Consider the following 23929-nt stretch of genomic DNA (forward strand, 5'->3'; position numbering starts at 1 on the left):
GTCAGAGAGGCCAACAGAGAAAACTCTTTTGTGATGGAAAAGGGAAAGGTGCTAGATCAACCACTGCAACGGCTACGACCTCCTCGGCTACTGCTGCAGCCGCTGCAAAGCCACTTTGAGGTCTTCACCCACAAAAACCCAGTGGGAAGCAGAATCACTCGGTATCTGGACGAATGGCGGGGCATTACGTCAGATGACTGGGCACTAGAGATATTGACCCATGGTTACAGCCTTCCTTTTCATCAAAGACCTCCAGATCATCCACCGGGAGCCAACTCTGTAAAAATTCCAGACCCACTCCTTGTGCAGGCGATTTTTAACCCTGCTAGAGAAAGGTGCAATAGAACATGTACTTGTAGCGGAGAGGAACATGGGTTGGTACTCCCCTTATTTTCTCATCCCCAAAAAGGACGGAGGATTGAGACCCATATTGGACTTAAGAAGCTTGAACAAGTTCCTCAGGAAGGACAAGATGGTGACTCTTTCTCAGATCCTTCAGGCTCTTCAGCTTCAGGACTGGCTGGTTTCATTGGACCTTCAGGATGCTTACTTTCATGTGCCAATCCATCTCAAAAACAGAAAGTACCTGAGGTTCGCAATTGGTGGTTCTCGTTATCAGTTTCAGATTCTACCATTTGGGCTGATCTCCACCGCAAGGGTTTTCACCAAACTGATGGTGGTGGCAGCGAGTATCGGAAGAAGGGGATTCACGTCTACCCTTATCTGGACAATTGGCTAATCCGGGTGAGTTCATCCGAACGAGCCCAGGAACATCTGGCCTTGACCTGCCACTTCTTACAGAGACTGGGCTTCTCCCTCAATTACAAGAAGTCACAAGTTATTCCAAGCCAAAGACTCAAATTCATCGGAGCAGTCCTCGATACTTCCTCAGGGAAAGCCTCGCCTTCTGAGGAGAGCTCGCCACATTCTGCAGATGGTAATGAAGTTTCAAAATGCCCAACGTCTACCGGCATTCGACTTTCTAAGGTTGCTAGGCCTCATGGCATCCTGGATTTTTCTGGTGCCAGAGGCCAGATTGAGGATGAGATCCCTTTAATGGGCTCTCAGGACTCAATGGTCCCAATTTTCGGGGGAGATGTCAGATCGTCTGCAAGTCTCAACCAAAGTGCCTCAAGATCTCCTCTGGTGGGCTTGCGAGGAGAATATCCTCAAGGGGGAACCTTTTTGGCAACCATGGCCGGAGATGACGGTAGTGACGGACGCCTCACTGACGGGGTGGGTAGCCCACACCAATGATCTGACAATCAGCGGTCGTTGGTCTCCATCGGAGTCCAAACTACACATCAACCTTTTGGAGCTGAGGACAATCAGACTAGCGCTGAAGGCCTTTCTGCCCTCTGTACAGGGAAAGAATGTCCTAATAATGACAGACAACACAGTGGCCATGTAGTACCTCAACAAAAGAGGAGGCGTAGGATCACTCCCACTGTGCAGAGAGGGAATGCAGCTCTAGTTCTAGACGATGCAAGAAGGAATCGCTCTATCAGCAGTTGATCTAGACAGAGTGTTGAACACAGCGGTGGACGCTCTGAGCAGGCAGAGCAGTCTCCCACGAATGGGAGCTAGCTCAGGAAGTTCTTCAAGAGATCTTCGCCCTTTGGGGAACCCCTCAAGTGGATCTGTTCGCGACCGGTGCCAAACGGAAGTGCGAACTGTAGTGCTCAAGGGATTTTCCCCTGAGAGGAGCTCTAGGGGACGCGTTCATAGTGGACTGGGTATTTCCACTCCTTTATGCGTTCCCTCCTGTCCCCGTGATTCCTCAGGTGATCAGGAGGTTGAGAATGTTCAGGAAAACCATGATCCTAATTGCCCCGGATTGGGCCAGGAGGACGTGGTACCCGGACCTTCTGGACATGTCCACCTGCCCTCCAATACGTGGTCCACAAAGAAAGGATCTTCTCTCACAAGAGGAAGGTCGGGTTCTCCATCCAGAGGTCAAGACACTCGGCCTTCATGCATGGCTTCTGAGAGGCTGAGACATAAGGATTGGGACCTCCCGGGTGACGTAATGGAGACTTTGCTTTCGGCCAGAAGGCCAGCAAAAAAATCCCTGTACTGGTGTTGTTGGAATAAGTTCAGTAACTGGTGCAGGGATAAGAATGTGGACCCATTCCTTTGTAATGCTCCAACAGTGCTTTCTTTTCTCTTACACTTGGTACTATAAAAGGATATTTGGTAGAGCTATCTATCTTTAAGCGTTCCACCGAAGAGGTGTTCTATTTTAAAATGCCCTTCAATTCTTGAAAGGGCTAACAAATGTGTACCCTCCCACACCTTTTCAGGTGCCTAATTTGGGATTTGAATTTGGTCTTAAAATGTCTTGTGTGCCCCTTTCGAACCTTTGCATTCTTGCCCGTTAAGACTTCTCACTAAAACAATTCTGTTGGTGGCTATAACATCAGCTCGCAGGGTAAGTGAGTTGCAGGCACTGTCTTGTAAGCCTCCTCACACCGTTTACCATATGGACAAGGTTATTCTAAAAGTCAAACCATCTTTCTTGTCTACCATCGTTAATGATTTTCATCTGTCACAAAAAATTACCTTGCCTTCTTTTTATCCTCCGCCTCACGCTAGTAAGGAAGAGGAAAGGTTGCATAGACTGGAACCAAAAAGGGCTCTTGGTTTCTACATTTTCAGATTGGCTAATCTTCGACAATGTGACCAACTATTTGTTGGGTATACTGGACACAAATTGGGCCTTGGAGTGTCTAAACAAACTCTATCCAGATGGATAATTCTAGCAATCTCTGAATTCTATAAATTAGCTGGGAAAGAGCCTCCAGATGGATTAAGGGCTCATTCAACAAGAGGCATGGCAACTTCCACGACTCTTCAGAGGGGTGTCCCGGTGCAGGATGTCAATGCACACCTTTTGTAAAGCATTACTGCTTGGACTCTACTTCATATCAAGGAGGACTCTTTGCAAAAGCTGTCCTTCATTCAGTCCATAATTAAAAATTCTAGTACTCCCACCTCCAAAATTACCACTGCTATGGGAGTCTATTATAAGATGAGGAGTACGTGGGAGGACACAATCCATTTGAAGAACAAGTTACTTACCGACTGTCACTTTCTTTCGATTGGATGTTCCTCCCACGTGTTCATCGCCCCTCCCAACATACCCCTCCGTACAGTTTACGCCAGTTGCACTCGAACTTCCTCAAGAGCCTGAGGACTTAAAGCCTGATCAGCTGATGCGACCATGAACACCGTAAAAACAGAACTGAGGTAACTGGCGCTGCTTGAGCCCTTTATACAGCGGATGACGTTGACTCTCGACAGTGGCTCTCGAGGTAATACGACTCTGCAGCCTTGAACACAGCGCCCTCTGGTGAAATAAATTCCTGAAACAGCAGAGCTGGGAGACGAATATCATACGATGAGGAATATGTGGGAGGAACATCCAATCGAAAGAACGTTACAGTTGGTAAGTAACTTGTTCTTCTCCAGCATTGGTATCTTTCAAAGATTCACATGCGCCCACCAGCCGCCCCTAAGAAAATGCTCTAAAGCCCGACAGTCCTCATTTATGTGGTCTCTGTACAGCTCAAAATCTGAAGATGGCTGCCTGCGTTGGAGTTTAAGCCTTGCCCCCTCATTGGTTGGGGTGATAATGGACCAAAGTGTGGTGGAGGGACTAAACAAGTGAATGTCGTATTAGGCATAATGGGAAATATGTATTTATTTGTTCATTCAGAAGGCGTATCTAACCCTCTTCCAGTTCAACTTGAGAGAGTGTTTTAACATTGATCTGTGTTATTGGAACTTCTGAGATAATTTTCCTTTTTTAATTTGTGTCAACTAGCTCACATAACAGCAGAGTACAACTCAAAACATTGTAGCAATCAATTGGTGTGCATGTAGAAATAGTGATGTGAATCAAGCGTATGAACTTTGCCAGATTTTAGTGCATTATTCATAAGGTCTGTGGTATCCGCCAACACCTGTCACATTGTACGAGCCTGGGAATAGGTATGTGTACTCCAGTAATTCAAGTATGAGTGGCGTCTGTATTTGGCCTGGAAGATGAAAAGGCTTTGCACCAACTCGAATTTGTATGTGCGCTCAGACAATCTATTCAGATTGTATTTGGCTGCCCGCTGGTGCAGCTGGCACCCATGGACAAATGGTACTGCTGTGTTAGATTGGTGTACGTTATGTGTCCTTGTACTTAATTAACTATAAATGTGTTGTTTTTGTAGTGGTAAATGCTGCACATTCTTTCTACAATGGGACAACCACTCTGCCAATCTCGGATGAAGATAGAACTCCACGAAAACGTATTAGCAAAACATTAAATATGACCACAAATCCAGAGGAAAAAAGAAAAATTATAGGCGATACTTTTGTGAAGGTAATATTAATTGTATTTTATATTTAATTTATCATTGTTTAATTTATCATTGTATCCTCTCTTTGGACATTCGTTTGCAGTGGCTGTAAACACTGTTTTGAGCATTATATAAAAATATAAAATATATTTCTTAGCCTCATTCGGGGTTAATTGTATGTCTTTAAGATGGACATACTGCTATTTCCATTCTGTTCTAAGATGGCTGCCACACATTCCACGCTGTGATACAGCTCATGTGAGAATGGATGCAATAGCAGAAGGGCTACACACTTTGGTTTATATTGTGTGCTAGTTCAGTTCCCCTTTACGTGATCAAGCGCTCTGTGTAGTGTGAAACACGTTGTGTGTAGTATGTACCCTATGGTGTCCTGCCTCTGTTTTGTTTGTTGCTATCCTTGGCTGTGTTTTTATATATATATTTCTGATGTTTGTTAATCTGCTTAGAATCACATGCTGTGCATAGGTCAGACATCCAGTGGTCACTGCGGAGTATTGCATTTTGTTTTTCGTAGTCGAAAAGGGGACGTCGACAAGGCGTGTCTGTAACACTATCCCTATAGTGACGTGTGTTGTACCCACAATCCCTCACGCGTCGAGGTCCCTCAGATTGTTTTTTTCCGCCCAGCTACTGGTCGCCTTTACGCGGAGCTCCTCGAGAGACATTGCAGATTTCATCTCCTCGACCTTTGGTCGTTTTCCTATATTAATATAGAACACATCGATCCCCCCCTCGACGCTGTTGTGAAGCTGTCTCCGCCGAGCAAGATCTTCGACGGAGGGGACGAGCGGAGGAGATCCTTCGGCGTTGCCGAACACGTGGCCTGGCCTCGCAGGCCAAATACAGTAGGGAGAGTGGGGGTCGTGGGACATCTCTAATTCTTTTCTGAGAATGCCTTTCCTTTTCCCCTTCCTTTCCCTTGGGGTGGTTATCACGATTTATTGCCTCGGGTATGGAGAGGACACCCTTTAGGTTTTACCCGCTTTGCAAGGGCAAGTTTACTTGGAAGGACAAGCATTCACGGTGTAACCGCTGCTTGCCCCTCGATCACAAGGAGGAAGGTTGCACGGCTTGTCGGCTTCTTAAGCCGAAGACTCTAAAAGACCGTGGGGTCAAAAGGTGGGCGGCCTACGCTCTGTCGAAGGCCGACGCTCCACCCACCGTCGCTACCGCCGACAGTGACGAGGAACGTGATACCACGACCTCCGCTACGGAAGTCGAAAACCCCCCTAGAGAGCGCACACGCGCTTCGTCGTCTGTCCCCGGCCCCGACGGGCTCGGCTCAAGCCCTGCTTATGGGGATGAACACCCCGGCGACACTGACGCACACAAGACCACACATAAGCACACAACCCATGGCTCTTCTTTGCCGAAGGCGAAGAGAGCATCAGCGCCCAAGGAGACGCAGGTTTCACCGGCGGCCTCCTCGGACCGTTCGGGTTCGAAGCCCCTCTCGCAACCGCAGCCGCGACCAGCGACTGGGCTTTCGGCAAATAAGGGCGCCGCCCCCAAATCATCGGCCGGAGCGCATCAGCAGAAAGCGCATGCCGCCGTAGAGCGTTCGACACCCATAACGTCGAAACCACAGCTCTCCGCTGACAAACGAGTCGCTGAGAGCTTGGCGAGGATCGTGGTAGCCGACGCCCACAAGCGTACGCCGAAAGACACGTCGAGCGCTACGCAAAGGTCGAAAGACACGCCGAAAACACAGGGACGATCTCCTTCAGTCGAAGGGATTCCCAGCACACCTGAAGGCTTTTCGGAGGGCGACGGGACACTTTCCTCGACGTTATGGGAGAGGTCGAGCCGTTTTCAGCTACAAGACAGCAATTTTCCCCCGCTAGACCGCTCAGGGGTACCCCATGAAACCATGGAAAGGCTCCATCTCTGCATGGAAAGAATGGAGAGGTTTATGAATGCCCAAAACCCTCCCACCCCAAAGAGAATAAGAGAAGGGCCTCAGGAGGACCCCAGGGCCAAAATTCCAAGATTAGTCAATCCCCACCAGGACACAGCCTCAGACTTCCATAGTGTGTATGACCTCACTGGGGAAGAACATTATGTTGAGGAAGAGGATGATTTTATGGACGAGGAAGACGGACGGAACCAGGAGGAAGGTCTGGAAGACAGCCCAGACTTGGTAGGACAAGGCTTCGGAGAAAATCCAGAAGAAGGACCTTCTCACCCCTGGCAATCACCATCATTATATTCCGACACTGATGTCCTGAACCTAAATCCTCCTGACATTTCACCTGTTAGAAACACGTCTCCCATTGACGATCAACCCACATTTAATGCCCTGTTGCGCAGAGCAGCAGCACACTTCGAACTGGACACTGGGGAGCTCTCCCCTGAATTAGACTTTGTAGAAAGGGTAATTAAGGAGAAACCCCCGGTCAGTCAGACAATTCCCCTCCTCGCTTCGGTGAAGAGAAGAATCATCCCTTCGCTGTCCACACCCGCACTAATCGGAGGGGTCAATCCTAGAATTGAAAAACTTTTCACTCCTTCACCCTCAGACCCGCTGTACATCAGGGGGCATTCCATTCCGGATTCCCTGGTAGTAACCAACACAAGAAAGAGGGCAGGGGTACCACTTTCCACCAGTGAGGCACCACCTGACAAGGAGGGCAAGCGGTTATATACCCTTGCAAAAAGAATGACATCCTCGGCCGCCTTTTCGGCAAGAATCGCCAAAAACAATTCTTTGCTCGCTAGCTATGAGGACGCGCAGTGGGCCAAACTGCGCAAAGACGCCGAAGAAGCGCCGGAACCATTACGTACACGCCTGCTTTCAACTATTGGCGAAGGAACCCAGGTCAACCAGAGTATTGTAAAGAGCTCTCTGGACGCGGCAGAAACTGCGGGACGTTCCCTAGTTCAGGGAATAGTCCTAAAACGACACGTATGGCTGCGCAACTCAGGGTTCAAACCGGAGACACAGGCGTCTTTAATAAATAAACCTGTTGAAGACTCAAACCTCTTCGGGAAAGCGGTGGATGAGGCTCTGGAGATGGCTAAAAAAGAGTTTGATACTATCAAAACTCTTGACCAAATCTCTAAGCCCGCTATCGGGCGCGGCTATGGCAATAAACGCTTTTTTCGTGGCCAACGCCAACAACAAAACCAGCAGCAACAGTACCCTGCCACCAATTTCCAGACCAGTAGTGGCCAGTACAGCCAAAGAGGACAGCGCCGGGGCAAAGGAAGAGGGCGAGGGTCCACCCCCAGAGGGTCCCAAGCCCCTAACAACACCAAGTGACGCGAAGATTCGCGTCCCCTCCCATGCAACACCGATCGGGGGCCGGATAACATCCTTTCCTCCAGCATGGGAGGGTATAACGTCAGACCGCTGGGTACTTTCCACCGTAGCCCACGGATACTGCATCGAATTCAACAGTTCCCCAACATACAAACCCCCGAGGGGACGACGCATGTCACCGGAACATCTTGCCATCCTTCTACAAGAAGTACAGCAACTGCTGGAAAAAGGAGCCATAGAGGTCGTGCCTCTATCTCAGGTAACGGAAGGTATTTATTCAGTGTACTTCCTTGTACCCAAAAAGGATCTAACCATGCGCCCTGTATTAGATCTGCGCCCAGCGAACAAGTTTATCAAACCCCAAAAGTTTCGTATGGTGACCCTACAGGAAGTGATCCCACTGCTATCACAGGGAGATTACATGACAACATTGGACATGAAAGATGCATACTTTCATATTTTAATGTTGCCAGCGCACAGAAAATACCTCCGGTTCATGATAGAGGGCAAACACTACCAGTTCAGAGTGCTACCCTTCGGCATAGCATCAGCACCGAGGGTATTCACAAAGGTACTGGCAGTGGCAGCGGCCCACCTGCGCAGGTTGTCCATCCCAGTTTACCCTTACCTCGACGACTGGCTCATAACAGGGGATTCTTACGAAACATGCTTCTCCAATACCCAGAAGACTGTAGACCTTTTGTTCCAGTTGGGCTTCTCCATCAACGAAAAGAAGTCCAGCCTAGACCCCAGCCAAATCAAACAATTCCTAGGGGCTCTAATTCAAGCAAAGGACGGCCTCGCCTTCCCCTCCAAAGAGAGGGTCCAAAACATGTTGTTTCAGATCCCTCAATATGTGACCGGTCGAGAGGTGACGGTACGCAAAGCAATGCGCTTACTAGGCATGATGGCGTCGTGTATTTATTTGGTACCTCACGCGCGCCTGCGCATTCGCCCAATGCAGGAGTGGCTCAACAGCCAGTGGTGTCAGGCCAGCGGACTATGGGACGACCTAGTGGTGGTCTCGCAGGCCTTAGTTCTCTCGCTACGGTGGTGGACAAAAGAAAACCTAGAAAAAGGGAAACCCTTTGCCACACCCGCGGCGGAAGCCACTCTAACCACAGACGCATCCCTCACAGGATGGGGGGCTCACCTATCCCATCAAACTGCTCACGGAGAGTGGACTCCGAACGTAGCATCCAAACACATCAATCTTTTGGAGCTACTAGCGGTGTTCAAGGCGCTAAAAGCCTTCAAGGAACACCTACAAGGCAAGACAGTGATGGTCCTTACAGACAGCACCACAGCCATGTATTACATCAACAAACGGGGGGGAACCCACTCTCCAGGACTGTCCAAACTGGCCCAAAACATATGGAAGTGGGCTCTCAAACAGAATATGTTCCTTCTGTCACATGTACCAGGGGAACTCAATCTGCTGGCAGACAAACTCAGCAGAGATTTCCCCCTGCCCGAAGAGTACGAATGGCGACTGCACGAAGACATAGTCTTCGACGTCTTCACGCAATGGGGGTTCCCAGAAATAGACCTGTTCGCAACCCTGGAGAACTCACAATGCCAAAGTTACGCCTCCAGGTACCCCCAGAACCAATCCAAGGGGAACGGTCTGTCGATTCAATGGTTAGGGAGATTTGTTTACGCTTTTCCCCCCCGACTCCCCTTCTCAACAAGGTAGTGCACAAGATGCACCAGGAACAAGTAACCATGATACTGGTGGCTCCAATGTGGGCCCGACAGCCATGGTTCGCTCACTTGATGGAGATGTCTCTATCTCCCCCAGTGAAACTCCCCTGCCCGTACAACATGCTGTCACAAGACAAGGGCAGGACTCTGCATCCATGCCCCCAGAACATGAACTTAGCAGCCTGGCTCCTGAGATCATAGAATTTGGACATCTACAGCTCCCACAGAGATGCATGGACATCCTCAGGGAAGCCAGAAAACCTAACACTCGCCACTGCTATTCTAGCAAATGGAAGAGATTTGTCATTTGGTGTAGAGGAAAGAGCATCAACCCAATTGACTGCTCTCCCACACATATTATTCTATACCTGACCCATTTATTGGATTCAGGTTTAGTGTTCTATTCCATTAAAGTCCACCTAGCGGCACTTTCTGCATACACCACTTCCCAACTTAGTGTCGTGGTGGAAGATCCCTGTTATAAAGGCCTTCATGGAGGGAGTAAAGAGAATACACCCCCCGATAGCTGACCCAGCTCCCGGATGGGACCTTAATGTGGTACTTACCAGACTCATGGGCTCACCATTTGAACCCATGCACAAAGCATCTCTTAAACACCTCACTCTTAAGACTGCTTTTCTAATAGCTATCACCTCCATCAGGAGAGTAAGTGAACTACAGGCTCTTTCTGTTCTAGACCCCTTTGTTACAGTTCACAAAGATAAAGTGGTTCTACGCACTCACCCAAGGTTTGCTCCAAAATTCATCTCAAAATTCCATGTAAACCAGTCTATAGAACTACCAGCGTTCTTTCAAAATCCTTCCAACTTGGGAGAAAGGACTCTGCACACACTAGATGTGCGCAGAGCAGTCATGTTCTACATGGAAAGACCAGACCACTGAGGAAGACTAATCAGTTCTTCGTCTCGGTGGCAGCAGGAAGAGAAGGGGATGCAGTTTCAAAGTCCACTATTTCTAGATGGATTGTTCAATGCATCACTCTCTGCTATACTCTTGCTAAGAGAGAACTGCCCTTTAGGCCAAGAGCACATTCTACTCGAGGCACGGGGGCGTCAATAGCATTCATTGCAAATGTTCCCCTTGAGTCCATCTGTAAAGCGGCTACCTGGAGTTCTGTGCACACCTTTACAAAACACTACTGTCTAGATGCACACTCTAGATGTGACTCCCAGGTGGGACAGGCAGTATTAAGACATCTTTTCTCTACTGTTCCTTCTCATAACCCACCGCCAACTCCGGGTACTGCTCGCTAGTCTATGCACAGCATGTGATTCTAAGCAGATTAACAAACATCAGAAGACAATGCATTACTTACCGTAAAAGCATTTCTGATGGTTGTATCTGCTTAGATTCACATGCGCCCACCCTTCCTCCCCGCTTGGATGGAAGGAACATAGACATCTTTCTATATTTCTCTCTTTTCTGTACTCACTCACGTCTAGAAGGCTCCCTCAGGGCAGAAAAATACAAACAGAGGGACCTCGACGCGTGAGGGATTGTGGGTACAACACACGTCACTATAGGGATAGTGTTACAGACACGCCTTGTCGACGTCCCCTTTTCGACTACGAAAAACAAAATGCAATACTCCGCAGTGACCACTGGATGTCGGACCTATGCACAGCATGTGAATCTAAGCAGATACAACCATCAGAAATGCTTTTACGGTAAGTAATGCATTGTCATATTAAATAAATCCTTCTCGTATCATTTTATGAGATGTATGTTGGCTTGCGGAGAGTGCGTTTTTTCCCGTTTTTTATTTTTGGGTGTTAGTCTTAGCAGGACACCCCGGTGGCGCAAGTTATGGTTGCTTAGCCTACCATAACTGGCGAATTTCAGGGGTGTTTAGATTTTACTTGTAGCCATAACCTCTTTTTAACAACTGTTTTCGACTGAATTTCATAGGTTCTTATTAATGCAACTTAACCATAATATCCCTTTTTAAGAAAGTTTTTTTGCTAAATGTCATCGTCTTTTAGTAGTGGCACGTAACCATAATGAAAAGTAACTTCTGATCTACACACCTTGCAGAGAATGGCACATGACCATATGCTGGCATACAGCATGGTGACGTGTCCGAGAATCCATACACACTTAACAATAAGATGTGTGCCTCGTGGACAGGGTGGGAAATACATTTTATATTGATGTAGGAACGTCCATTTTCAAAATTTCCCTTGCACAGCTCCAACACGTATTGGTAGTCAGCCATTAACAGAGTAGTACACATTACATACTATTATCAAAAGGTATAGTTATTTGAAAACGACATCAGCTAAGGCCATCCCTCCTTCCCAAAGAAACAGCACCACTGCTGTAATGAAGGAGCATGAGAAACACTGCCCCTACCTTAAAATAACAAACGCACAACATTTTCAGTCCACCTACCGTCCCCCACCCCCTCATATAACTGTTTGGTGCCTCTTTCCTCATTTCCGCTAGCAAATTTCCTTATTAGCTGTCGTACCTTAAAAAAAAAAAAAGCCATCCGTAACCAAAGTAAATGTTCCTTTAAAAACCACCTTTCACAGTGGAAACCTATTTTTTTTAAAAAATGGCATACACTCCATCTACTTTATATTTCTCAGTAAAGGACATAGACGTAATAAATTTACCACTAACAATCTAGATTTGCAAAGCAGTAACGTGTGCTACTAAAAAATAGGATTTCTGGTTATAATCCAGCCCGCCTGCGGCGTGACGGATTAAAAAAATTCATTCTTTTCCAAGAGGGCCACCATAGAAAGGGAAGGCGGTTGTTCCATACAAAAAGCAAAACTAAGTGCCGTGACGCAGACACTGAAAATGAACATACAGCGACGTACAACGTAGCACGTTGCATTTTGAAATAATACACTGGTTTTTAAAAGAAAACATTAACATTTTAGAATATGTAAAGTAGTTTTATTTCACAAGAAACTGTCCCAGACCATCGGACTATGCCCATTTTCAATGAAATTGTAACATTGTTTCTATGTGCGTCATCAGAAATGTTAATGGCGAGTCACAAGTTGTTCTTTTCCCATACACAAAGTATGCATTTTCAATAAAGCAACTGCTTTGTTCGCACAGTAATTTCCAAGACAAGGCCATGACCTTTGGCCTACACCACCATAAAACATGTTATGTTACTCCTAATGGCCACTTCAGCGTACGGACAAAAGGGGCCGGTGCGATCATCCCACAAAATTGTGACCAACAGGCAGCCCGGTCACGATCAGTTGCATCTGGCGTCCAAAGAAGCCATCCCTCGGCATCTGGAATCCATGACCCGCACAGTGAGGCAGGATGTAGCTTGTCGGAAAACGTAAGAGAAAGTACGTATCAATACCCAGCCTTCAGCAAACAATTTCAAAACAGAAAAAAAGAACGTGGAAACTAATACAGAAATCGGTGTGGCCATACATGACAGTTTAACAATAACAATAACAATACATGACAGTTTAAGGAAATATTAGCGTTGAACATGGGTAAATCTAGTGACCGGCTACAAACGCTGAGAATCTGCACTCTCCATAAGTTTAAAAAATATGACACCTACACAGAAAGATGTTACTTTAGTTACAAAGACAAAAATAATGTTCAAGTAACAATAAATTACATCTCGTCATTTCAAAAAAGACCAAAATAACGTGCAAAGTGATATACAAAGCGATATGGTCAAACATGAAATTTTAAAGACGAAATATTAGCGTTGAACAATAGTAAGTGTAGTCATATCCTGCAAATGCGGAGAATCTGCACTCTTCGTAAGTAAAAAAAATGACAACTGCACAGAGAGATAATACTTCAGTTATATTGTCAAAATTATTGATCTGGTAATAACAAATTTAAATTTGGTCCGGTGTAGAGTCTTCAAAATGAAATTTACATGATATTTACTGCCTCCATTGGTTTTAGATAAAGCCAGACAGCAATGTACTTGCAGCAAAGATTCGGCGAGAACTGATATTTCCTGTGCCTTACAAACATGTTTAAAACATAACCTTATCAAATGGTATTTTTTTGCAAACTTTCACTCCCTGCATTGTAGCTTATTTTCCTCCAGCATGGGGTCTGGCATGGATTCACATGCTCATGAATATTCCCCGTCGTCAGGCTGGGAATCCTCGGTAAAGAAAAAATCAGTATCTGTTTCGTTTCTGATCTGTCTTTCGTAGTAGTAACCAATCACTGATCTCTTCGTCATACTGACCACAGCCAATGACTGCCCTCTACCTAAGCCCGCCTCTGGCAGCCATCTTCAGATTTTTACTGCACGTTCAAGTGTTGGGAGTCCTCGTGCTTAGCTCTCGAGCTTTTACTGCGTGTTTCGCGCTTTTTCAGGTGAATTTTCACCTTTTTTCGGTTAATCGAGCCTCAGGCTCCACCGTTTCTACTCCCGTTAACAGCTACCCGTTGCGGGATTTTCCTACGCCCCTCAAGGGTGAAGATTTCGTCGAAACAACTTCTTGGAGGATTCCAGAAGATTCGCAGCCTACTTCGAGATGGCCCAGGATGCGAGTTCGTCGCCCGGACCCAAACTGTTTCGCAGCTGCCCTGGATGCAGGCTGCAGAATGTGTTTAAGGAAGACGAACATTCGCGATGCCTCTACTGTCTTCATGGGGACAAGACTCATGTAGAGAAGGACTGCCAGTTCTGCAAGAACTTGTCGGAGCGGACCATGATGGACCGTCGATCCCGTCTCGCCAGCTGGTTGGAGAAGGGCTCAACGGGTGAGAAGAAGAAGAAAGGGTCCGAGCGGGCTTCAAAGTCCTGTGCGGGCGCCTCGGCGACCGGGGCCCAACACCAGGCCAAGTGCCGCGAGTCTGCTGGCTCCGGGAGCGCCGAAAGGTCAGGCTCTTCGGTCGCCAGGCAGGGCGCACCTTCCCCGGCACCGTCAACCACGAGCCAGCGCTCCGGTTCGGGGAAGAGGAAGTCCGAGACCCCGGGTAAGCTTCGGGAGAAGCCCCGTACGATCTCGGAAGAGGGGAGCGAGGCGTCGCCCCTCCCCTGAAGGAGAAGACCCGGGACGTACCTAAGGTGGTGAAGGCCCCTACCCAGCAGACAAAGGCCTCTATCGAGGCGATCGCGGCGACTCTGGCCAAGCCGGCAGAGACCCCGCCAGCGGAGACTGCCTCCGGGACTAGAGTTTCCCTGCCGCCAAGGAGGGAATCCTCTTTTCAGCGCATCGGCGTGGCCGCCATGGTGGAAGAGGCGAGGGTTGGCCCGGTAGCCTCCTCGAGCTCGGAGTCAGCCTCGGAGGAGGAACTGACCGAGGCCGTGAGGAACCTCGAAGTTCAGTTTGAGAAGGTTCGATCCCGTAAGGAAGATCCTCGGGAGATAACCGAGGAAGACGACGATGGCGAGGAAGAGCAGCCTTCCCTTCCGGCGCGGCCAGAAACTAGGCCTCAGGATGGCTCGGCGGCCATTTTGTCTGCGATCCATTCCTTATGCTCTGAGATGAGGATGAGATTCCCACGGCCCAGGCCGGAGGACCCGCAACCTGGCCCGTCGGGAAGTCCTCAGAACAAACAACGGAGGACCCAACCCTCTCCTCCGCTCGCCCCGTAAGGCCTACAGTTCCCTTCTCATCCTCCCACGAGTCGGGAGATGACGGTGCGTTGGGCTCGACGGAACGGGTCTCCCGTCGCACGGGCCTCGCCGCCCGACGAGATTGGCTCATTCCACGCCATGATCGCCAGGGCGTCCGAATTGTTCCAGCTCTGCCCGGAGGAGCAGAAAAAGGAAGGTTTCCTCTATCAGCGCCGGGAGGCCAAGAGGAAGACTGTCATCGCGGAGCCTCTAATCAATGACATCTGGGAGGAGGGCCTGTCGGTTCTCAAAAACCCCTCCACGGCACCAGCCAAACGGGACTGGTACAAGAAGTAGTAACGGGTCCCCGAAACCGCTCCCCTGTGCCTCAGGGCCCAGCCAACGCCAGACTCGGTCGTCTCGGCGGCGGCGAAGAAGAAAGCGGCAGGGTCAGGAGCCTCGATGTCGAATTCCCCGCCGGACGGCGAGGGAAAGAAGTTGGACGCCATGGGGCGGCGGGTCATATCGTCGGCGGCAACGACGATCAAAGTGGCCAACGCCCTGGCGATCGTGGCCCGTTATGACAGGGAGCTCTGGATTAAGCTGGCCCCCATATTGGACTTCCTGCCGGACGACAAGAGGTCTGAGGCCCTGGAAATACTGCAAGAGGGCGAGGTGGCGTCGGACCACGCCATAACGGTGGCAACCGATATTGCCGATACCGGGTTCCGCCAGCTGGGCAACGGTGTTTGCCTACGACGACGGGGTTGGCTCCGGGCGACCGACTTCCGTCAGGGCGTCCAGACCAGGGTGTTGGACATGCCGTTTGACGGCAGCAACTTGTTCGGGAAGGCGGTGGACGAATCCCTCCAAGCCATAAAAACAGAGCCGGCCCGCGCCCTAGGAGCCGTTCAGGCCCTATCCTGCAAAGCACCGTACTTGACTTTCCATGCCTCGAGGGTGGTGCTTAGGACGCACCCCTCCTTTATGCCCAAGGTGCCGTCGGACTTCCATCTTAACAAGCCCTTGGTGTTACCTGTTTTCTTCCCGTCTCCTTCGTCGCCGGCTGAGAGGACTTTGCACTCGCTGGATGTGGCTGGAGCGCTGAAGTTCTATGTGGACCGCACAAAGAGTTTCCGGAGGACATCACAGCTGTTCTTGAACTTTGGACCTGTGAATCAAGGGAAGGCTCTCTCTAAGTCTTCTATTTCCAGATGGCTCTCCGGCTGCATCATGCACTGCCACCGGTTGGCTAACCGACCGCTGCCAGGCCGTCCGAGAGCCCATTCGACCAGAGCGATCGCTGCTACTACAGCGTTCTTATCTGGTGTGCCCCTGCTGGACATCTGCAAGGCTGCTACGTGGAGGTCGACGCACACCTTCACGAGATTCTACTGCATCGATCGGGATTCCAGGGAGGAGTCCAGGGTCGGCCAAGCAGTGCTGCGCAACCTGTTCGCTTAAGGTGAGCCTGGTGAGGAGGTAAGAGATGCTTAATGTTGAGTTTTTTGTATTGCTTAATGTTGAGCCTTTTGCCACCCCCCGTGGTTGTGCATGTGTGTACTGCTATTTATTCTTATATTCATGAGCATGTGAATCCATGCCAGACCCCATGCTGGAGAAGGAACAAGTTACTTACCTGTAACTGTTGTTCTCCAGCATGGGTCTGGCATGGATTCACATGCGAACCCTCCCGCTTACCCCTCTGCGGCTCTTCACTTGGTCATACTGCCACTTCACGTGCTTCCAAATCTGAAGATGGCTGTAGCAATTGTCTAGCGAGATCATCTGTTCGCTCCTTGGAAATAATCAGTTCCCTTCTTAGAGCGTTCGTTTCCTGACGGGCTGCATGCACTTCTGCCCTTAGTTCCCCAAGTAACTGGGCTAGCTGGTCGGTATCCGAGGTTTCCATAGCGCCTGGATGCGAGTTTTGTGGTGGGCTTTGCGTTCTGTAACGCTCACCTGATTCCCGTAGAGGCGCCGGTCTTGACTGGGCGTATACCGTATCTTCAAAGGTGATGTGTAACACACGGCTGGCTCTTTGGGCTGGACCTCTGTGCACTGTATGTCTGACTTGAAGGGTAAGATGTCTGCAGATAGAAAATATGGGATTAAGGAACTGGGTTATTGAATGTCTCTCTTCTTCCCTTTCTCTTCTCCTGTAGAACCCCAAAGGTTAACGCTCTCACCTTAGGTAAGTGAACGCTGTGCTCTCCATCTGCCTCGCGGCAGGGTGCTGTAACCAGTTTCTTCACTGGATAAGCGGAGCAGGCCTCTTGACTTCAGAGGACTGCTGTCCGTCGTTTACTGCACGAACGGTAAGTTTCGAGTAATTCTAATGTCTTTAAAAGTCTTTAGTAATGATGTCTCTTGTTTTTGCAGGGTTCCGGCGATGGCGGATGACGGGCTGAAGTGAGTTGAAGATGGAGCCCGTGTGATGAATGGAAGCGCCTGGAAGCACGTAAGTAAGCGCTTGTTGCCTGCTTCACGATGCGCTCTAACTGTCTTTTTATTTTGCAGGTACAAGTTCGGAGCGGCTGTAGGGTGCCGGAATACCCACTGGGTTAGATGTGGAAAGGAGTAATGGCACGTGAGTATTAAAGTTCTCCAATGTCTTTAAACGCACCTTGTTTTGTCTTTCAGATGCGGAATGCAGCGCCGAAGGCCTCCGGAGCGTGCGAAGAGCTGGTAAGCTTTTGTCTTTCAGATGCCGGAATGCAGCGCGAGGCGTTGGTGACAGCCGATGGACCAGGTAAGTGAAGCGCTGTCACTGAAGACCGTAATGCTAACCTGTTCTTTCTTGTCTTTATAGGTGTTGCTGAAGACTGGATTCAGGATGGTAAGCCTTTTTCCTTAGGCCCCGGATCAGATGCAGAGACACTATGAGCATTCTGCTGCAAAGGATGCAGAATAACGCAAAGCAAGATTCATCCATCGGGTGTGGTTCAAATAGCCTCCTGTAGTGCTTAGGTGTCTCCTTCCACAGCCTCGCCTAGGTAAGAAAAGAGTTCCTGCTTTCCAGAAGAGTTCCAGTGTTCTGAACCTAGGGAGTGGCTCCTCCCCCACCCAACAGGAAAGTAGTTCCAAACAGAAGAGGATCAGAGGCTCAACTGGCAGGCAAGTAAGCAGCATGGTCTGCTGCAGGTAAGTCCACCCAAGCATTATGAGCCCGGCGCTTCCAGCGCTGGGACTGGGCATATTTATGAGCCTGGTGCCACTGGCGCCAGGACTGGGTCCAAAAGGTCCCAATTGGGACTGGTTGGCACTCGGAACCTGGGTTATGGATCTGCTTCCAAGGGAGTTGGGGAAAACCCTGACCTTTTGGAAGCAGAGATCATGACACACGCCCTGTGTCGACACCCATTTTCGAGTTTTCGAAAAACAAACTGTAATATCCGCAGCTTCCACTAGATGTCGGCCTATCCACAGCATGTGAATCTAAGCAGATACAAGCATCAGAAATACGATATATTTTTTTTCAAAATCCTTATTTCTATGTATGCTTGCCCACAATGGTGTGCTCCAAACTCCCAGTAGGCTGGTGGAGAGAATGCACCTTAGGGCATTAACTTATAAAATGAGAAGTAGCAAAGACGTCTGATCTGCTGTTATCACTCATCCTGGCATCTTTGCTTGCTCCAAAGCTTACCCAGCATACTAAAGCGTATAAAGATAATAGACCATGAGGTCTTCAATATTTCTTTCTGTTTTACTTCGATAGGGTCATAGCGAACCCTGTCAATCTGTGTGCTGGGGGAATGTGCTTACTTTTTATCTTAACTACACTGCTTAACATCACAGGAGCCTCGTTTAGTTTTCGTTGCTTCCTTCCATCCGTTTTACATTGTTTGCTAGAAAACGTATAGTGCTAAGGACGAGTATGTTAGTCCTGAATTCCCATAAGGAATCCTTGTAGGTTCTGCCTACTCTTGCACTTAGGTGGTTAAGAGCTGAGGCCACTTACGCAGAGTGGGCACTCCGAGCGCATAGCTGTCTATGCCTGCGCATAGCGGTCTATGCCTGGACAGGCAGGCCCGGGGCTGGCCTACGTTGAACTCTGAAAAACTGCTGGTGGACCTATGCACCATCGGCCCATTTTGTGAAGAATTTGTAAATAAAGCTTCTGGTAAGTTGTAAATTTTTTTTGTTTTTAAACTTTTTTAAATGTTTATTTTTGAACAAGGCAGGAAACATTACATACATTTGTAGTCGACATTTAGAATGCATTAACACTCAAGAGTATTGCTTCCCCTTCCCCTCTGAGTTCATTTAGTAGATCAGTCTCCCTCCTCTTGTTCTCGCTCCTGCGGGGCGGGCCAGCTCTCAAAGACCCTCCTGGCCAGTTGGGGTTTATATGTTAAGGCTGGAAAGTCACAATCAAATTCGAGGATCGGGTTCCAAATGTTCTGGAAGCGATGGAGAATGCCTGCCCTGGCCGCAGTCACCTTCTCCACAATGAGTACATCCCACAGTTTCATCCACCACAAGGGCAGAAGCGGGCCCTCCACCGACTTCCATGTACGGGCCACCACTATTCTGCCTGCCAGCAAGCAGTGCGATAAGAGTCTAGCTTTGGGGCCCGTGCGCGGGTAAATCCCCAGAATCGGGGCGCCTAAGAGGATAGGTTCAGGTTCTAGTGGGAGTGTGATGTGTGTCATTGCTGCAATGGCCGCCAGGCATTCTTTCCAGAAAGTTTGGGCCTTGGGGCAGGTCCACCACATGTGGAAGAAGGATCCTACCTGGCCGCATCGTCTCCAGCAGGCCGGGTCCAACGCTTGATTCATGTGGTGCAATCTCAAGGGGGGATAGTACCATCTCAGTAGGATTTTGTGGGTGCATATATTGTAACACAGGAGGAGGCTGATTGGGTACGGGTCCAAATGTCCACCCAGGTCTGGTCCTCTATGGGGTATCCCAAGTCTGCCTCCCATTGCGCCATGGCCCGGGACTTGAAGGTGAGAAAGTCCTTTTGAAGGAGCTTGTATAGTGTTGAGAACGTACCTCGGAGTGGAAGGTCGTTGAGAGCGAGTTCTATGGGTGTGGGTGGGCATGTTGCTGCTTGAGGAATCTGTGGGTGGGAGCACCCGTGTCGCAGTTGGAGGCAATTGAACCTGTCCGTTTCTTGAAGGTGGAAGCTATCCTTACATTGTTCATAAAAGCGCAGTTGTCCTCCCTCGAAAAGTTGTCCTATGGTCTCCAGGCCACCCGTAATCCAGTTTTTGAAGTTCCTGGGGGCCGAGCCCGGGAAAAGGCAGGGTTCATAAAGACCGGGGATGAGGGGCTGAGTCCCCTGGGGACTTTCTTCTGCTTCAGCGTCCTATCCCAAATGGCAACAGTATGTCTGGTGGACAGCAATAGCTCCTGCCATGGCCGTCTGGTCGCCGGTGAGATGTGGGGAAGAAAGCATAGGGGTAGGGGTAGAGCTAGACGTGACTGTTCCAGGTCCACCGACCTAGGATGTTTTTTAATTGTTTGCCATGCCTGGGTGCACGCTAATTGGGCCGCCACCTGGTATTCCCGAAGGTCTGGGACTCCCAGGCCACCAAGTTTCACGTTCCCCATCATTGAGTCCTTTGGTATTCTGGCCTTTTTCCCCTTCCAGATAAAGTGCAGCATCTTCCTCTGTAGATTCTGGAGTGCCGAGGTCGGATCAGCACCGGGAGGGCTGAGCATGCATACAAAAATCTTGGAAGCAGGTTCATCTTACATGCAGTGATCCTTCCCATTAGGGAGATCTCTTGGGAAGCCCAGCGCTTCAAATCCGTCTCCAGTTCTTGAAAGAGCGGGGGAAAATTCACGCGGTAGACATCCGTTGGTTTGGCAGGGATCTGGACCCCCAGGTAGTTGGTAGCCTTCGTCTTCCATTGGATCGGGCATATTGGTATCAACTCTTCTCGCTCTCTCGGTGAGAGTACGACTCCCAGCGCTGTTGATTTATTAAAGTTGATAGAAAAGCCTGTGACTCTTCCATAGTCGTTCAGGGCGTGGGTTAAAGATTTGCGGGGGTCAGTGATAGTTAGCAAGACATCGTCCGCATAGAGGGCCAGTTTATGGTGCAAAGTCCCTACTTGGAGACCCTTGATTGCGTGGTTCAACCTAATTCGTTGAGCGTAGGGGTTCCATGATCAGGGTAAATAGGAGTGGGGACAGCGGGCATCCCTGTCTCGTTCCGCAGGTCATCGAGATGGGGGTCGAGAGATTGCTGTTGATTCGGAGTAGGGTTCTGGGGGATTTGTAATTGGCTAGAATCATTGTGCGGAATTCCGGGCCAAATCCAAACGACTCCAGGGTGAGCCTCATAAATGTTCAATCCACTTTGTCGAATGCCTTGGTTGCGTCTAGCGCTATAAGCGCCATCTCTTTGTCTCCACGTGTGGCTAGCTCCACCAAATTCAGAGCTCTGCGGATGTTGTCTGCCGTAGACCGATTCTTCAGGAAGCCGCATTGGTCGGGCTGAACTATGTCTGCGAGGATGCGGGCTAGGCGAGTCACCAGGATCTTGGAGTAAATATTGGCATCAATGTTGAGGAGAGCGATGGGCCTATACGAGGCTGGGCATCTCGGATCGCCTCTGGGTTTGGGAAGCAGAATGGTGATGGACTCTTGCATAGATGGAGTTATCGCACCGGTCTCTCTAAAGGAATTGAATAGCTGTACCAGTGGGCCTAGTAGCTGGAGCCTGAAGACTCTGTAGAACCTGGTTGTGTAGCCATCCGGGCCTGGCGCACGGGATTTCAGTGATTTTATAGCTTCATCCACCTCCTCCGAGGAAATTGGTGCCTCTAGGAGGTCCCGTGTAGAGTCCGGGATACGAGGGAGTGCTGCTATATGAAGGTATTCCCTTTCTTCTTTCTGATCCCGCGGTGGAGCGGTCATTATCTGTGTTAGGTGTTCAGCTGCCAGGCGTTTTTTGTCCTGCTCTGCATAGTGGATTCGGCCTTGTGTGTCCCGAAGCCCAACGATTATATTGTTTTGTTTTTGACGTAATAAAATTGCTTCGCTTTGGCCATTTGATGTGCTGTATGTTCGGCTTAGTGGGCCTCAATCTTCTGCCGTGTGGAGGGCTCGTTGGGTCTTCGAGGACCACCCTTTTTCTTTGTGGGTCTGCTCCGCTTTCCAGAGGTCATCCTCGAGGGTCAAGCTGGTCTGACGTCTAGCTTAATGGAAGGCAACACCTTGTGCTATCAGCTCCCCCCTCACAACTGTCTTCATTGTGTCCCATGTGTTGGCGGGCGATGTGTCTGTTACAGGGTTCTCCAGAAAAAAGTTCTTGATTGTGGTGGCAATTGAGTCCCTAAGCGGCATATCGTTGAGAATCGGATCATAGAGCGTCCGTCTGCGTCTGGCTGGATGAGGAGGGACCTGAGCTCGGATTTCCAAGGACACTGGCCCATGGTCCGACAGAACCCGTGGGCCTATGGAGACCTTGTTGGTGAACGAAAGCAGTTGGGGAGAAACCAGAAGGAGGTCGATCCTCGAAAATGTTCTGTGGACGTGGGAATAGGATGAGTAGTCTCTTTCAGAGGGGTGAAAGACCCTCCATGCATCCACCACTTCCAGGGTTCTGAATAAGCGTAGCAGCACCAGGGCCAAAGTGAGGTCCCCGGATGATGGGGGATGGGACTTGTCAACTGTAGGATCCGGCACACCATTGAAGTCGCCGCCGATGATGACTTGGCCTTCCAAGAAGGCGGGGAGAGTGGTGCATAGGGCCTCATATAAGGTGGCTTGGGCTGAGTTGGGAGCATATATCGACACAAAGGAGTATAGTTCCCCAAGCAACAGGCACTTGACGGCAACGAACCGGCCCTCCGGACAAAGCTTTGTGTCAAGAATCTGAGGATCCACCCCTTTCCCGAAGAGAATAGCTTTACCCCCTTTTTTGGCATTTCCAGATGCGCCAAATTGTTTCGGGAAGAGACTGGAGCGTAGACGTCCGAAGTCGGCTGGTAATAGGCGTTTCCTGCAGCATGGCCACCGTGGCCCCTTCATTGTGAAGTTTCTGTAATGTAGATTTGCGTTTAGCTGGGGAATTTAGGCCTCTGGCATTCAGTGAGATGAAATTCTGGGCCGCTGGGCGCGGGGGTCGGCACGACTTGTGGGGGAACGGGGAAAGGGGTAGTATCAGCCAACATCTCTTATATCTTGCATCTGCGTGTTTCCATGCCATTGAGTTTTTTGCTCCAACGGGGAGGTGGCGAATTAACTGGAGGGAGGGCAGGTTTGTGTGTCCAGCACCCCCTCTTGGCCAACATGGCCATGTAACTGTTCGTAGCCAACATGGCCAAACTTGTGGGTATCGTCTTCCAAGGATGCAGATGGATTAGTCCTCAGAAGCAGGCATGGGCGGTGGGGTGGGGCCCGTTGCCACGATCAGTGGGGTCATTTTGTTCCTTAAAGATGGTAGGATTCTTTGTGTAGCTCTTTCTTCTTCCTGAATCTCGGGACTCTGGACCATGAATTTACTTTAGTGGTGTGCGATTTCGTGAGGTCTGGGTCGGAGGCCCTCTCTATGTTCACGGGTGATCGCACTTCAGCAGGGGTCGGGTTCATTATCTGCTCAGCATCCTCCAAGTGGCTGATTTTTCTCTGGGTGCCTTTGTAGGCAAACTGGAGAGCCGTGGGGAAGTGCCACCGGTAGTAAATTTGTTGATCTTGTAGGAAGGCTGCTAAAGGTCGGAGAGCTCGTCGCTTCTGGAGCGTGAGAGCGGACAAGTCTTGATACATTTGGATTGGGGTGCCTTGGAAAGTTATTAGATCACGGGATCGGCTGATTGCGGAGATAGCTTCCTTCGTCGTGAAGAAATGAACCCTGGTAATGACATCGGGTGGGGGGGGTCTGTATCCACTCCCCAGCGAGGGTGCATCCTATGAGTGCGGTCCAGGAGGAGCTGTGACTTCTCGAAGTCCAGGAGAAGAGCTTGAAAGAGGTCCCCCACATATTCTGCCAGGTTTTTATCTGGGATAGAGGTCGGGACCCCTCGAATGCAGAGGTTGTTGCGTCGGGCCCTGTTTTCTAGGTCCTCCTGTTTAAATTCCATTGTTTCACAT

General features: G+C 49.6%; 1 protein-coding gene across 1 annotated transcript in view; it reads left to right on the forward strand.

Annotated features, from left to right (window-relative positions):
- Positions 1-23929, forward strand: part of GMPS (guanine monophosphate synthase) — a 995590-nt gene that overhangs the window by 424648 nt on the left and 547013 nt on the right. Inside the window, exon 8 of the mRNA XM_069618429.1 lies at positions 4224-4375. Coding sequence (XP_069474530.1) covers positions 4224-4375 — 152 coding nt within the window. The remainder of the gene's footprint in view (positions 1-4223; positions 4376-23929) is intronic.

This window comes from Ambystoma mexicanum, chromosome 10, assembly GCF_040938575.1.
Source record: "Ambystoma mexicanum isolate Mex_15411 chromosome 10, UKY_AmexF1_1, whole genome shotgun sequence".
Lineage (NCBI taxonomy): Eukaryota > Metazoa > Chordata > Amphibia > Caudata > Ambystomatidae > Ambystoma > Ambystoma mexicanum.